The sequence below is a fragment of the Mycteria americana genome, chromosome 8 (assembly GCF_035582795.1).
Source record: "Mycteria americana isolate JAX WOST 10 ecotype Jacksonville Zoo and Gardens chromosome 8, USCA_MyAme_1.0, whole genome shotgun sequence".
Classification (NCBI taxonomy): domain Eukaryota; kingdom Metazoa; phylum Chordata; class Aves; order Ciconiiformes; family Ciconiidae; genus Mycteria; species Mycteria americana.
In genome coordinates this window covers 37036917-37054315 of record NC_134372.1, presented here as the reverse complement: position 1 = coordinate 37054315, position 17399 = coordinate 37036917, and the positions used below count along the sequence as shown (strand labels likewise).

Here is a 17399-nt window from a genome sequence, read left to right as displayed (position 1 = left end):
TTATGTAGCTATAACAGCATGAAATAGATACCCCTACCTGATACAGAGATAGGTATTACATCATTGCTGCTATAATGCTCTGCTGCAAAAGGACTTTTTAAAGGATTTCTAATGATAATGAAAATATTCTGATACAGCATTAAGGATTTTGCTACTGAAATGTGTTTAATGTAAATATGCTGTCAGATACCCTTCAAGTAATTGACAAGAGCAGATGATTAGCAGTGTTCTCAATAGTGTTTTTGCATAATCTTACATTTTGACAGAACTCTTCAGCAGCTTTTTATTGTCAGTGCTCTGCAATCAGTAATACTTTTTCCTTGACATTTACTTTGTCATTATAAATCTTGTAAGTGGTCATTTAACTTGTTCAGTATGCATGTAAGAATATCATTACTAACACGTTTGAAAAAATGTCTTCCTGTTGAGGAACTGTTGTGAAAGTAAACTTAAAAAAACCCTAAATGAAGTAGGTTGATGAGTGACTTTATGAAATAAATACCTGTCTGTGAGCATCTTCTTGCACATTTCAAGGGTGATTTTAAAATCACTTTCTTATTGAACGTTCACGTATAAGTCATCAAATTCAACATGGTGGTTGGATTTTTTTAATCTGGTATTTTTTAAATTTAATACTATTGTTCCGTTATGATCATTTACATCTAACTGACCAAAATTAAACTCTTATGATCCATATGCACTCATAATTACATACTGCATGTAACGTTAATAGTCAATATAATAAACCTTCATCTTTATTGAAGCATCTCTTGTTTCTACAGCAGTTCTTTAATCTATCTCAATAGATTTCTAGTGTACAGCTCATATAGATTTGGTCAGTGACAAGGGTTAGAGTAGTCTTGTAGAACATTTACTTGTAGCTGTGAAAAGCCCACATTCATCAGAGGATTAGGTCGATCAGATTGTACCAGGATCAATGGAAGGACTGTGTGATCCCTCTTAGGCTGTAATGTGTTCACCTTCTTTGGAGAGAATTCACATACACACACATTTCTCTGTCTTAAAGCCATTTATCTCAGAATGTCAAATTGCAATAATTAACCATTATTGATCTTAAATTCAATTAACTTCATTAACACAGGTCATGATGAGGGTGCTTATAAGGGAAAGGCTCTTGACAAGTGTCTTGTCTCATATGACATTGAATGTTCACAATCGTGACTACAAACTATTCATATTGTGCCACGGGAACATCTTTTAAAAATGACAAGAGTTTGGTTGGTGGCTCTGAAGCAACATTTTAATCCCCTCCCCCTCATCTTCTAGTTCTCAGGGTTTTCCAGCAAATTTTCTATTCAGGAATCAGTGAACCATTTGTTTCCAGCACATTATCTTAGTGTGGTATTATAGCAAAACCCACCAATTCAAATACCCTTCAGTTCAATAGCTAGTGCTAGATAGAGACTCATTTACAAAAGCGTATATTAGTATAGTTAGCAAATGAGTGAAATGAATATTCAGTGCTTCTTTTTGCTATACATACAAAACAAGCTGGGGCCATCTCATAGAGGTAATTCTTAGAATCTCTGCTTTCTCCAAGTCCTAAGATTCATATTGTAGTCAGTAGTTGTTTTTCTTAAATGAGGGCTGAATAAAAACTGTGAAAGGACACAAAGCTTTGTTGGCCCACAGTGAACTCCTTTTTTTCATGGAGAAACTTCATTATAAGTACAAGTTCACAATAGCTGAAATTGTGATTGAAATCATTTGGATTTCTACTATACTATTCATACAGTTGTATGGAGTTTATTGTGAGGAGGCACTGCAACCAAAGTAGCTATTGAAACTACTGTATAAAGGACTTCAATGGGAATTTCAAGTTTGCAAGAAAAATGAAGGATCAGGTTGAAGGTCTTTTGGTACATTTTAAATGTCTTAAGTAGTCATGATCATTTACAAATAAATCTCCAAGTAGAATGACTCGCTGTAATATATTGAAGCATTTTAGGTGAAAACTTGATTTTGAAAAACTTCACAATGAAGGCTGCAGCTCCAGAGATGTGTGTTAATATTAGTATAGTTAAACGTAAATACACAGCCAGTGTTCTGGTTACTGTAAAACTTGTAAGATGTGGACAGATTAGGAGCAACCAAAGATGTGGGAAGATTACAGAAAGTGAGGTGTAAGATTTTTTTTCTTAGCCTAAAAAAATGCTAAACCGTAATCAGAAGACTCTGAGAAATGTGGACAAAGAGAAATGACAACATCAGTTTTGTTCAGAAACAGATTTCTGTGACAATTAAATGGTCATTTTGTCACTACATTTGCTATTTCCACTCCACTGTACAAAGCATTTAGTGAAAAGAGGCAGGGCAGAAGCAGAATGGTTTGATTACTGCATTTGAAGAAACTAAAGTTCCCTTACAACATCTGTTTGCTCAGTGAAGGATTATAATAATTAAGAGCTATTAGAGCCATATTGAGAACTTTTATGCTCATGCCTGCTTATCCTGGAGTTGGCTGTGAATCTTGTATTAGTTTGTTGAATGCCCTCTGTGCTTTTCAGTGATTAAAAGATGCCACCCAAATGCTGATATCAAGCAGAGATTGTGTCGCTGTGTGTTTTAGTACCAATTCATACAGAGAATTTGGCTTCGTGTTACCAGGATGTTGATAGTGACTTTTATTAAAAAAAAAAAAAAACAAAAAAAAAAAAAAATGGAAAACCAAATATTTTATTCTTTGAGGATGCTGGTAAATATTTTTGCCCATTTGAGGAAATGGTTATTCTGTGCTTAGAAAAATTCTCCAGAGTCCAAAAAACAATTTATCTCCCAAATCAAAATTAGTGTCAAAGCATAACATGAAGCTGTTTTCTCTGCTTATGAACATTTAATTTCCCACTGTAGTATGTGCTTGCATGGAGTGGAAACTAACAAGTCTGCAGTACTTCACACCAAGCAACTGTCTTGGAAACCAACGGAAGACCACTTTTGTCTTACTTAGAGTGGATCACATTTATTCGTGATGAATAATTTATACAGCAAATGTAGGGTGGGTTTTTTTTTCCCTTACTAATGCACGTACTAATTGTGTTTGTTAAGTTTATGTGGAAGTTTTCAGACTATGGGGCTGCTTGCGAACTGTTTACTTCAACAGTTTGTGCCTGGCTCTTGAATGCCCGGTGGTGTTTCCTCTTGGTGGCTGGTTAGCTGACCCTTAACCTCCCCGTGGATAGTGAGGAACTTTATGCTCCTTTGAATGATGTTCATTTGTAACTTTGGTGTACTTGGCGGAGGGGCATCCTTTCCCCAGGAACGTGGAGGAGTGGGGAAGGGAGGAAGAGGAAGGTCCTACATGAATGTTGATGAAACGGGAACACCGAGACCCTGAACTGACTCAAACTGAGCAGCAGTTGAGAATTCCTAATGAGAAGTCCCTGTTACTCATTTGCCTACTTGATCTAGTCCTGATGGCGCTTGTGAAGAGTTGTTTATGTGGTGACAGGGAAGGCCAAGAAGGTTTTTTTCTCCTTTTTCAGCAGAATCAGCCAGAAATTCCAGGCTTATGCTCACAGGGCTGTTAAAATCTCTACTCTCCCAGAGTGCAAAGGGGGAAGGACACTGATTCCACAAAATACGATAGCAAGGAAGGTCCTTCTGTCATCATGGGAGTCCATGATGTTTCTCAGGCCTTCCACTCGAGTACTGTGATCCTGCATTGCTTCTGGTAATCAACTGCAGGCACACACAGTGGGGCATGAACTGTTCTCCAGCTTCTCTACAGCTGTGATACTTTTGGGAGTCAGTTGTATTGTGTGTGTGTGACTGCGAATTTAGGACCAAACCCATAAAAATCTGTTTTTCCTGACCATAGTCTCTGAACTGTTACTGCTGTGAAGTTTCTTATAAGCATGTTGTTCACTTCTGACTGTACAATAATGACATATGAAGGCAAGTTGTACGTGAGGAAGTCTCTTTAAAAATCTATATGGTTTTGTTCATTATACATGGGAGTAACTTGGACCTTGGGTCTCACTTCAAGTTTTTTAATCTTCACATCCCTTCTTGTCAAAAACTTCTTGTAGAAGGTGGCAGATGAACTATTCAAGTGAGACAGATCTCAGACCCATCCTCATGCAACCCTACCCATAGAAGAGTACACTGCAGTGTGATAGGATCGTGTGCTCTTCTCCATGTTAGAAAGAAGTGGTGTTATGTTTCACGAGTGGATAATTTGAGCAGATTTTAGAAAAACCCTGCTCAGCAGGTTGAATTCAGGGAGTTTAGGCGGCGGGCAGAAATCAAGGCAGAGCACAGCTTTGGGGGAGAGAGGCGTGATCCATCATGTTACATCTCCAGCGCAGTTCTGGTAGAACAGGCGTTCACAGCGTACCTGAAGTCCTGCTCTGCGCTGGGAGCAGAAAGCTCTTTGGAGGAGAATTGTGACAGTACTTCCTACTTCAAAAACCTTTCCTGTCTTCCCCATTGTGAAAAGAAGTTTGCTGGCAGTCTGCAGGTTCAGCATTTACTGAATCCCAGCAGCTTGGCTCAGAGGAGGTTTGTAACCACAGGCTCTGGGTTGTGCACAGTACATGCACCTGTGGGTATTTCGCTGGGTATTTTATTCTTCGTAATTGTTTAAGCTGAAAACTGGCAATTATTTTCAATTATACACATATATTGTACTCACATAAACACACTGTGAAGAAGCATAGGGACAGAAACACAAACTTAAGCCATCTTCTCATGTTTTGTGTAAATAGCTGGATTATGTATATTAACGTACAAGAGTTACAGGCTCCTTTACTTGTCTTCTTATCTGGCACGAGGCAAGTAATTTTTAACTTCTTTGGATTTCCAGGTTTGCAGCTATAAACTGTGGATAAGAATTTTTCTTCCACAGGGTTGCTGTGAAGAATAAAACACTCATTGAAGCTTTTGAACACCTTAGTAGAGTGATGCTGTCCAATAGTGCTAAGTTGTTTCTAAGCCACCATTTAATAATATAGCATCCTGGTTTTTTTCAGGTGTGTGTTTAATAAAGGAGATGATACATAAATGTGATCTTTGCATAGGAATCTCTCATTTAACAAACATCTAAACAGTATTTGGTTTCAGAAAAACGAATGCCTCCCTTATCAGAATTAGTAGCAATTTTTGAATGTTCTCTCTCTTCATTTGTAGGTGGCCTGTATGATACTTGCCATATGGCAGCATAAAGTTGAAAGTGAATAGGAGACCGGAATCCTGTACCCTCCTTTAAACTACACAAAAACCAGGGGAGTTTGGAATAAAGTGACATGAGGAAAAGGTGCCTGCCATAGACTTGCTTTGGTCTGCACATAGACAGCCCACACTTTAATGACATATAAACTCATTTCTTGTTATCGTCTCCTCACTGCGTATTCCTGTCCATGTAATTCTCAACTCTTAACACTTACAGTTGATTTGAGCTCTCTGAAGTTGCTCCAAATGTAATACCAGTCCAGGATGCTGGATTAGAGCAGCTGGCTAGCTTCCTCTCGCCTATTTCTGAGCTCTCTGTGGCAGACAGCTGCAGTATTTTCATGAAGGAACAAACACAAGTACACTTCAAAGTTTCTAGTGCCTAATGTTAGCCACCCATTAGATTGGCATGCTATGTCACATCCATCCACGCTGATTCCCAATAACTTAATACTACACTATTATTGGCATGAAAAGGCTGCAGATTTATCAACATACAAAAAATCCAGCTAAACAAGCATTAATCATGCACATCACATCAAATTACCATGTTCAAAATTAATATTCTTGACCTTGCCAGTGGGGAGAATAATCAGTCTTGCAGTAGGATTGTACTCCGGTGCGAGGTACCAGCAACTTCAGCCGACGCGCGAGAGAAGTGCTGACCTCTCCACTTGGAAATAACATTGCTCTCCCATAATAGACAGTCCTGCCTCTATGAAACAGAACCTTTGACCTTTCTAACAGGAATAATGTCCCTGTCAAGGTGCTGGGTAATCGGTATTGCCATGCCTGTTTAGAGACAGTGTTGTCATTTGCCACTCTTGTAAACAGGGCAGCCACTCGTACCTCCCATTTCTATCGCCTAATGAGGAATACGCTAACATCTCTGCCAAGTAGTGAAGTCTCAAATACAATTTCAGTTACATGTGAATTATCAGTCAGTCTCAGTATAGAAATAGCTCATGTTGTGGGTGAAATGTTTGCCTTTCTTCCTGTAAGTGGAAGGCCTGCAGAGTGGGAGTTTTCTAACAGACTAATATAACTCTTTTATATGCCTTCATTTGCATTAGGTCTTTGATTGACTCCATCCACCGAGCTGGTTTTCTCTTGCCTCTGTTCATTAATTTTGTGAGTAAGGTTCATTGGCACAGTCAAATCATCTCCGTGCTGCTGTTTCTCTGTTGACTTTCTCTTGACTTGTGTTCAGACTGTGCCCTCTCTTAACTCGGAATGATCCCACTGAAACTGGGGACTCTTCGAGGTTTTCTCATCAATTACTTAAATCTTAAAAAAATGTTCTGGTTATTTCTTAGGTGGCTGGTGTCTGCTTCAAAGCAGAATGGCAATGATATTTAGGAAAAGGCTCTGCGCTGCCAGCCGCGCTGGCTGTGGCAGGAGCAGCCCTCTCGCAGCACTGTGCTTCGGCTTGGGGAGCAGGGGGGTCAGGCTGCAGAGAGAGTTTCGCTGGCCGGGTCCTACGCACTGCTCCACTTTGTGATCTGTTCTGATCTTTTTTCCCCTTGTCTTTTTGACTGGGAGTATAATATTCATCCCGAAAGCATTGGGAGCATTACTGCTCCCAGCCCCTTTCTGCTGTTCTCTTCTTCAAGCGTGAGAAGTATATGGATTCAGGTTTTTTAAGGGTTGAGAAGCTTTTTTTTCAAGATGTACTCAAAATCAGATGGTTTGGGAAATGATCCTTAGTATTACACGATGATTTCAAACCATGCATAAATAAATAATAAAGCTGGTTGTAATTTTTTTAATAAAAAGCTATTCGGTTAAAGCCAAAATATTTCCAAGGAATTGAATGGTTTCGATAAACTTTTGTAGTTAAGCATTTTTTCATGTGAGAAGAATGTTTTGGTACTTTTTCAAGCAAAGAGCTTATATTCTAGTTTAAATATACCCCAGTAAGCTAATTAAAATAAAAGAAAAAGGCTTGGCGAAAAAGCATAATTAAAACAAGACATTTCAGAAGTATCAAAATGAAATATTTGGGTAGATCCAAGCCAAAATATATGGTCTCAGATGCATTTTTCAGGAAATAAGGGAAGAATTGTGCAATTAATTTGTTTTTGGAGAACAGTAAAATACGCCTTTAATGCTGTGGTTTTGTATTTCCAAACAAACTCAAGGAGGTGTGTGTCTGACCTCGTTACTGGGTGGATGTTTCCATGGAAGGGATGAAAACCATGCAGTGTTTTTCATCTTTCTGCTGAAGAGGACCTCCAGCAGTTGGGGTTTGGGCCAGTAGCTGTTGTGCTGGTGGGCATCTCAGAAGATTGCGGAGCTTGGCCCAGGACAGCAGCAGAGTAATGGCTGTTGTAGCTGCACGGGGACTTCCTCCGCCTGCAGAAATGTAATGGAGCAGTTGTACAGTAGATCTCTGGTGTCTGTGTAGAGCCAGGTATATGAGTTTATTAGTGTATATACAATATGTAGATCATTTTGGGCAGTGATGGATCACAATTTATTTCCACTGGCAAAGAAATGATCCATAGCTCAGTTACGAAGGTAATTCCCTCTTGTGTGGAAACGAATTGCATTATACCACACCTTACTGTTATGTTTTGATAGCAAATGTGTTAATTTCATTATTACCTAGCAGTTTAGTTAATAATTATAATAAATATTAATGAGGGAACTATCTGTTCTCGACCTCTGCGTGGCTGCACCTGCAATAGGTTTCTGAATCCCTTTGATATTTTCATCTCTACAAACTGAGGGCCACACCAGGGAACTCCTGTCCATTTTTTTGTCAAATATTATGTCACAGTGACACCATTGCTCAACTTGCAGGCAATTTCCTGGGGGTTATGGTGCCCTTTGAGATGTAAACTAAAAACTTTTTTGAGAACTGTAATCTTTTTTTTTTCTTGTTTTATGCTGGAAAAACCAAAAAAACCCCTGAACCACCTAATTTCTTTCATTTCCATTCCTATTAACTTCTTCTGCCATTAGAATTCCCTTTAAAGTTGTTTTTTTCCCCTCAGACTTTGCTGTCGAGGCATTGAAGAACAGTTTTACAGATGCCCTGCTGTTTCAAACATTTACTCTACGCTTGAAAAATATCAAACCACGAGTCTTTTGGTTTTTTTCTTTTAATAAGAAGGAAGCAGCTGAGTAACGATGGGCTGAGACAGTGCTGCTTAAAGACAGTCTCTCCACCAGGAAGTGAATCTCAGCGAAAAAAAATTTCTACCATCACCTCCTGATTTTATTCTCCTCTTTCATAGTCTCTTTACTCTTCCTGTAGGTACTTAACCAAACAAGAAATTTATCTGCTACGGCCTTCCTTGTCCTTCTTTCTGTTGCAGTGAAGCTGTTACCTTAATCTGTACTCAGGCAGAATACAGATCACCTCTCTCCCCTGAGCAAGATCTGGTGGGGCAGGGAGGGATCCGAGATTCCCTTGGCTGCAGATGGGCTCCTTTCTGCTAGCACCTGCAGGGAGTCCCGTACTCCCTGCTAGCGTGGGACTGAAGTTTGGCCTTCACCCTCTCTCCTCTTCTGTCCCACACACTGGTAACAATTTAATTGGGTTTTCTGAGGCGGAAACGTGTCATTTGCCTTTTGCATCGAACCTCTGAGGACAAAGCCTCGGAGCTGCAAGCCCTGCAGCCACTGTAAACCTACCTGTAGTGGTGTGGCAAAGCCTCTGAGTATGCCCTGAGTCTGCCATCGCAGGTTGGTCCGGGACTTGTTGGGTTGCCTTTTAGCGCCCTGAAGGCAAGCGATGAGGTGACCGGCCCTTGGAATAAGGCGTTAGAAGCTCCTGGCATAATCTCTGGTTTAGGATGGTGTTTTAGGCTAAGAAGTTTCCCTGAGCATCTGCATCTCTTGCATAAACCTTTGGTTGAGGAAGTTGGGGGTAATGTCGTGTTTCATCCCCCCTCTCCCTTGTGGAGGGGAAAGAGCAGGAGTTGTTCATACTGTCAGTATATCGAAGTTGCAGATTGCCGGGTTAAATTCCATACTGTTGTTTGTGCCTCATTTCCCTCGTAGCTGGATCAAAGACTGATGTCACAACTTGGCTTCACAACTTGAGCTTAGGAAGGAGAACAGCTATAGAGGAGGCAGCTCCTGGTTAACACGCAAATATGCTTGATAGTTGGTGAAAAGGGCAAAGAAAGCATGAAAGGTAAATAGATTTACATTTAAATGAGCCGCATGCTGGAGGTTTTCCCTAATGTAAAAGTCACTCTCTAAAAAAACTGTGAATGTGACAATACAAGTGTTTCAGTCCAAACAAAATTCATAAGATTTCAGCAGTAAGAGAAAGAAAAATGTAAAGAAAACCACACGAATTAGGGGCTTGATTCCGTGACCCTTGTTTGTGTACCTTGGGGACCAGGTGAGCGCTGGTCCCCAGGAGCACTTTCTGTGGTGTGCAGGGACCAAGTCCAAGGGCTTTGGTGTGTGATGTGGTGGTGGGAGTGGGTGGCACAGGCTCACGCTAGCACCCAGCAGACACAAAGAGCACAAGGCAGGTACACTTACAGAGTGCTTTGGCGTGCCGCCTCAGCCTGCAGGGGCGAATGAGATCTTTCTAATCCAGGCAGCGGGGCAGTAACTGTGCGTTTTCTTTACCTCGTAAAAAGGGAATTATTCTTCAGTTTCACCACAGAGACAAAGGAACGGGAGTTGTAAAAGAAAAACTGTTTCCACAAGGTAGAAAAGAAAAAGGGTACATTTTCTTCCAAATCATAGGTTTCATGCTGTCATTTCTTCCTTCCGTCCTTCCTTACTCTAGGATATGGCGTGGTTGAGAAAGGGGTAGTTGGTAGCCAGTTGTTTACACATTATCAGGAATTATTTAAAGTTTTTCAGCTTTAGAGAATAATTTGAACTGCTTTGGTCTCCATTGCTGAAGTTTTTGGTAGAGTTCAGAAACATGATGGAACAAATAATTAGGATGAAAAACAATCTGCACCATCCATAGGGGAATTAAAGTATTGAATGAAATCCACCTTGTTAGATTTTTTGTAGTTGTTTCGTCACAAGTATTTGCAGGATAGGCATTTTTCCTTGCTACAAATTGCTGATATGACTGTAATATACATAAAATAAGGATTCTTGAATTGTTTCAAAATATTTTGAAAAGCATAAAATAGAGCAAAACAGCACAGCTCTATTTCATTAGAGTACATATACTTGCTGTTAAAGTCTGATCTTCATATCAGCATCTTTGAATCATCTTATAATAAAGTTTTTAACATAATTCTTTCAAACTATCGTCTCCCAAACGTTAAAAATAGGACCCTTGCTGCATGAATTTTCTGCATTGAAATTATCCGAGCTGAACTACCTAATCACAATTATGTGTTGCTCTTCTGTGATATGTTTGTGCTTTCAAAGGTTTAACTTCTATTCTGAAGATCAGATTATAACTTTACATGCTTGGAGGAAGATTCGCTACCATTCATCCATGTGAAAGAACAGTAGTGAATATTTTGTATTTCCTAACTGAATGAAGAAATATTCCATGTGAAACTAAAGGCCTGATTTCATTGTTACTTTAACAGTTGTTTTGTCTCTTGTGATTTTCTGATAATATCTGAAGATATTTTCTCTGAAGAAAGTTTGCACGGTTCAGTACTGTATGTGTGGTATCTACTATACTGTTCTAAATTTTTCACTCTGTTGGTTAAAGTAGATCTTTTTGGGGTGTAAACTATTATCTTCTCTGCACTATTGTCTGAATAAACAAGCTATAGATTATTCAGTGTGTTTAAGATACAGATACCCGCACATTCCAGATGTGTTGCAGAGAAGGTCAAAAGTCAAGTGTCTTCAACCATAGAGTCTACTGGAAATGCATTTTTTTCAAAGTTTATAATTGTATTTGTGAGAGATTGCAAGAAAATTTTAAGTTCCACTTAACGCAGAACAGTCATGTTCTATTTTTGCTTTCTTCCTTAGCTGTAAATTAATGCAATACATAGAAATAGATCACTTTGATCAGTTAATGATCCCTCTGTTCATGTTTCCATAGTTTTCTTGCCTGAAGGAAAAAACTCAGGTAGACTTAGTATACGTAGAATACTTGTACAGAAGCACCGTGGAAAAAAGAATGTGTTTACTGTCAGTTCCCAACTATCCTATTCAGGAAGAGTATCTTAGATTTACATCACCAGTTGCATTACTTGAGGGGGGGGAAGAAAAACAGGATCCCTGTTGGGTGTCCGTGTAGCTTATGCTGAGTAAATATTGACAAAGTAGTCTAAAGAGCAAACACTTTGACATTTGTAAGGTCCACTGGAAGGTCTTGTATATATTTATACAGCAAGAATGAGTACAGCATACCAATTTTCTTGAACTAGCTCCTGACATAATTCTGCGTGGGCTTTCTTGTTGAGAAAGGTATGTTTAAATGTGAATGGGTCATTTGTTACACCCATAATGAATATCCTCAAATTGCTCTTAGTGAGTTGTTTCAAAAGGTTGCGTCACCTGCTTTTACCATCTCCTCCTCTAAAACATGATACTACTAATAATGATAACTTTTTAAAAATCTCATTTTTTGATGATTGTAACTGGGGATTTTTTTACTTTGTAGGAATTTTTGATGTTTGTTGTACTCTATATTTATTAAAGATTAAGTCTCAAAACTGTAATGAGCAAAAAATGCTTGCTTAATTTAAATTGTGAATCTGTCTGTTAAGAAATGCATTAGGGGTAGGAGAAGCATAAGACATATTAATTGACAGACAGGAACTGCTGTCTCTGAGGTTGATACAAGTAATTTATTACTTTAGAAATGAATGCCACCTCCAGAATGTGCTTCATTAATTTCAAATTTAGTTTTAATTTCAAGCTGTTGCCCCTTGAGAAGAATAAGGTGGCAAATTATGTTTGAAGAGCAGATTTTTTTCTTGCTCTGAAGAAACACTAAATTTTAACTGTTTAATTTTACAAATAAGTACACTTCCTTGGCTAAAACACTTGAGCAAAAGTATGATCTGCAGAAACTAACTTATATTTTCTTCTCTTCATAATAGCCTATGTTTCAGATGAACTAAAAGCAGCAGCACTGGTGGAAGAAGATGTGGAACCTGATGAAAATGCAGTTGATGGGGAGCCTTCAGCAAAATATGCATGTCCAGAAAAAGACTTCAGTAAGAACTGCCAAAGCTACCAAAACTCTCCGGCAGCTGAGTTCTCTAGCCATGAAATGGACAGTGAGTCACATATCAGTGAGACAAGTGACCGCATGGCAGACTTCGAGAGCAGCTCCATTAAAAATGAGGAAGAGAGCAAGGAGGTTTCAATACCACTGGAAGACTCTACTGTATCTGATAGTTTAGAACAAATGAAAGCCGTATATAATAACTTCCTCTCTAATTCCTACTGGTCCAATCTCAATTTGAACCTTCACCAGCCAATTTCGGAAAAAACCAATGGTAGCAGCAGCAGTAGCAGCAGCAGCAGTAGCAGTTGTGGAAGTGGCAGCTTTGACTGGCACCAGACTGCTATGGCTAAAACACTGCAGCAAGTTTCTCAGAGCAGAATTCTTCCTGAACCAAGTCTTTTTAGCACAGTTCAATTGTACAGACAAAGCAGTAAGCTTTATGGCTCTATATTTACTGGAGCCAGTAAATTCCGCTGTAAAGACTGCAGTGCTGCCTATGATACTTTAGTAGAATTAACAGTGCACATGAATGAAACGGGACATTATCGAGATGACAACCATGAAACTGATAACAATAACCCCAAAAGATGGTCCAAACCTCGTAAACGTTCTTTGCTTGAAATGGAAGGGAAAGAAGATGCCCAGAAAGTATTAAAGTGTATGTACTGTGGTCATTCATTTGAATCTCTTCAGGATTTGAGTGTTCATATGATCAAAACAAAACACTACCAAAAAGTGCCTCTGAAGGAACCTGTTACACCTGTAGCAGCAAAAATTATCCCAGCTACTAGAAAGAAAGCATCACTGGAGCTTGAACTTCCAAGTTCTCCAGATTCCACAGGTGGAACACCAAAAGCAACAATCTCGGATACCAACGATGCACTTCAAAAGAATTCTAATCCTTATATTACGCCAAATAATCGCTATGGTCACCAGAATGGTGCCAGCTATGCCTGGCACTTTGAGGCAAGGAAATCTCAAATTCTGAAGTGCATGGAGTGCGGAAGTTCGCACGACACTCTGCAGGAACTCACGGCTCACATGATGGTGACGGGACATTTTATTAAAGTCACTAACTCTGCCATGAAAAAAGGGAAGCCAATTATAGAAGCCCCAGCGACACCAACGATAACGTCCTTAGTAGATGAGAAAGTCCAGTCTGTGCCACTAGCTGCCACCACTTTTACGTCTCCTTCCAATACACCTTCTAGTGTTTCCCCTAAATTAAATGTTGAAATAAAAAAAGAAGTAGATAAAGAAAGAGGCATTGCTGATGACAAAATGAAAGACAAAGAAAAGTCAAGTGAAGATGAGGAGAAGTATGATATCTCCTCAAAATACCATTACTTGACTGAAAATGACCTAGAAGAAAGCCCTAAGGGGGGATTAGATATATTGAAGTCTTTAGAAAACACAGTTACATCAGCTATAAACAAAGCCCAGAATGGGACGCCAAGCTGGGGCGGCTACCCCAGCATTCATGCTGCCTATCAGCTGCCTAATATGATGAAGCTGTCATTGGGTTCATCTGGGAAGAGTACACCTTTAAAACCTATGTTTGGAAACAACGAACTAGTATCACCAAGTAAAAACCAGCCCTTGGTGTCTCCACCAAGCAGTCAGACCTCACCTGTGCCAAAAACAAACTTCCATGCCATGGAAGAATTGGTAAAGAAAGTCACTGAGAAGGTGGCTAAAGTGGAGGAAAAAATGAAAGAACCTGAAGGAAAGCTTTCTCCAATGAAGCGTGCAACACCTTCGCCATGCAGTAGTGAAGTCAGTGAACCCCTTAAGATGGAGTCCTCCAATGATGGTGGCTTTAAAAGCCAGCAGAACAGCCCGGTCCCTCAGAGAGATGGTTGCAAGGATAGTCCAACTGTAGAACCTGTGGAAAACGGGAAAGAGCCTGTTAAGTCCATTGTAAGTTCTTTAAGTAGCAGCACAGCTATCATTACTGATCACCCTCCTGAACAGCCGTTTGTAAATCCATTAAGTGCCCTGCAGTCTGTCATGAATATTCACCTTGGGAAGGCAGCAAAGCCATCTTTGCCCGCTTTGGATCCCATGAGCATGCTTTTTAAAATGAGCAACAGTTTGGCGGAAAAGGCTGCAGTGGCCACCCCACCTCTACAGTCCAAAAAAACAGACCACTTGGACCGTTATTTTTATCATGTCAACAATGACCAACCCATAGATTTGACGAAAGGCAAGAGTGACAAAAGCTGCTCTTTGGGTTCAGCGCTTTTGTCATCCACATCGACATCTTCTGCATCTTCTTCATCTACAGTGACAACAGCAAAGACATCTGCAGTCGTGTCATTCATGTCAAACTCGCCGCTACGCGAGAATGCCTTGTCAGATATATCTGATATGCTGAAGAACCTGACAGAAAGTCACACATCAAAATCTTCCACACCTTCCAGCATATCTGAGAAATCTGACATTGACGGTACCACAATAGAGGAACCAGAAGAGAGTACACCAGCTCAGAAAAGGAAGGGACGTCAGTCTAACTGGAACCCTCAGCACTTGCTCATACTGCAGGCCCAGTTTGCAGCTAGTTTACGGCAGACTTCAGAGGGAAAATACATCATGTCAGACTTGAGCCCTCAAGAAAGAATGCACATTTCCAGGTTTACGGGACTTTCAATGACCACAATTAGCCACTGGCTAGCCAATGTGAAATACCAGCTCCGAAGGACAGGGGGAACTAAGTTCCTTAAAAATTTGGACACTGGGCACCCAGTGTTCTTTTGTAATGACTGTGCTTCACAGATCAGAACTCCTTCAACTTATATCAGTCATCTTGAATCGCATCTGGGTTTCAGGTTAAGAGACTTGTCCAAACTGTCCAGTGAACAGATTAACAATCAGATAGCACAAGCAAAGTCACCGTCTGAAAAACTGGTGACGTCCTCTCCAGAGGAAGACATTGGAACTTCCTATCAGTGCAAACTTTGTAACAGGACTTTTGCAAGCAAGCATGCTGTTAAACTTCATCTTAGTAAAACACATGGGAAGTCACCAGAGGATCATCTTCTGTATGTTTCAGAGTTAGAGAAGCAGTAGCATTTGCTTTTGATTAAAATAACTGTAATTTGCTTTGAGGAAAACTGTCAAAGACGCCTTAAAGCTACTGTTTAGTTCTTGGCACATGTTCTTATTTTAACTCCAGAGTCGCTCTGGGCTGAACTGTTTTGTATAACTGTACAGTGTTTAAATAGAGGTGCATAATCAGCTGTTGTTACTGGTAAAATATGAAGGTTAAAATGCAGTGGTAAGTGTTTGGAACTTTGTGTAAATTGGATTTAGTTGCTGTGCATCCCTCCGATGCATCAAGCTGCATGCATTAACAGACAGTTTAATTAAGCATTTATAACTAATTCTGGTGCACTTTTTTCATGTGACCTAAGTGTGCTGGTATTTCTCACCCTATAATCTTTAGCCCTCTGAGTACTTTGAAGCACTTTTGCATTAATTTGATAAAAATGTATGGATATGGTTTTTTTAAACCCTTACCAGCTTAGTTCCGATTACTAATATGAACCTCCATTTATGCAGAGGTGTCTCACACCTTGAAATTTAAAAATATAATTTTCACATTGAAACATAGATGTATATATTGTATAGATTTCAAAATCTCTTATGGAAAATGTGATTGTGGTTAATGCCATTTTCTTTTTCTTCAGCATTTTTAGCAACAGTGGTTTTTGTACCTGATAAGCCCCAGGTATAAACTGTACCTATATATAGTGTATATTTCATTTTTTAGATCTAACGGTTTTTCTTTTAACATCCAAACATTGTAAATTGTATGATGAAAGATACCACAGATAGCATTTATAAAGTATTCAGAAACATTATTCTTAAAGCAAAGTATGTTTTGTTTTGTTTTGCTATACAGTACATCTATATTAATAGAGGTTCATGTTTAAATTATACATATTTATTAGTGTTGCTATCATTTATTTGTTGGGGGTTTTTTTTGGTTGGTTTTTTTTTTTTTTTTTTTTTTAACCGTCTGAAGAAACAGAAGCCACGGACTGCATTCCTGGCATGCATTCTAACTGTTTTGCACAACATGACTTTTAAAGGTATTTATTAGTAAAAAAAAAAAAATAAATAAAAAGAGAAAATTCAAAATAAACTCAGTGCTCAAAGGGTTAAATCTATTTGAAAAACTTGTACTGTATTTCCTAAACATTGATAAAGCCTTTAAAATGTTTGTACTGTAATACTTTGCTTAAAAGTTATGAGGCATTCTGTGATATAACCTCTTTTACTTATTTATAAGCGCTCTTGGTTGTTATTTCCTATTGTAGAATGCCTTTTTATTTCAATTGGTAACTTTCTGTTTTGCTCTGCCTAATTATTCTCCCAAGATTCCATACTGCAGCTTTATCTTTAGGCATATGAAAGGTAACCCGTGGTTACCAGCACACTAAGTGATTCTGTTCGTCTCCATTTTTGGCAGTTAATTTGCAGAAGTAACTGACAGCTGACACCATATGAGAATCTATGTATAAAATATTGGCATGTAAACAGCACAGACACTGTAATGCACTCTGTGCCCTGTTTTGTTGTTGACAATGAAGCACCATTATATGACTCTTCATATAACCTTTTTTTCTACAGCAGCATTAAAATTGTCTTTTTGCTATAATTTTGTGTTGCGTTCACAATTATGTCTGAAATGTGCTACGACTAACGAGCACATTAAAATTAAATTGTATGCTATCTGTTTATGACTGAAGCTTGAGTAGGTTTCTTCATCTGCCAGGTGCTGGCAGTCAAAAGCTGCACATAAATCACTGGAGTTTTAGTGAACTTTAGCATTTAAAGAGCAGGGTAGCACTTATTCAAAGGCTGCATTAACAGAATTTTTTTCCCCCAGAAAAGATAAATGAGCGTTATAACTCCTTTTTAAACATCAGGTAAGGCTGACTGTGAATATGGGGTTTATAAGCAACGTGCGGCAAAGCAAATAGGTGTTTTGCTGTGCTGTGTATTCAGACCCAGGCGGATACTGCTACTCGCACACGTTCCCCCGAATGTATTAAGCAGAGTCGGC

General features: G+C 39.2%; 1 protein-coding gene across 1 annotated transcript in view; it reads left to right on the top strand.

Moving 5' to 3' along the window:
- TSHZ3 (teashirt zinc finger homeobox 3) overlaps nucleotides 1-17087 on the top strand; it is a 64931-nt gene extending 47844 nt beyond the window's left edge. Inside the window, exon 2 of the mRNA XM_075510728.1 lies at nucleotides 12198-17087. Coding sequence (XP_075366843.1) covers nucleotides 12198-15397 — 3200 coding nt within the window. The 3' untranslated portion in view covers nucleotides 15398-17087. The remainder of the gene's footprint in view (nucleotides 1-12197) is intronic.
- Nucleotides 17088-17399: the final 312 nt, after the last annotated feature.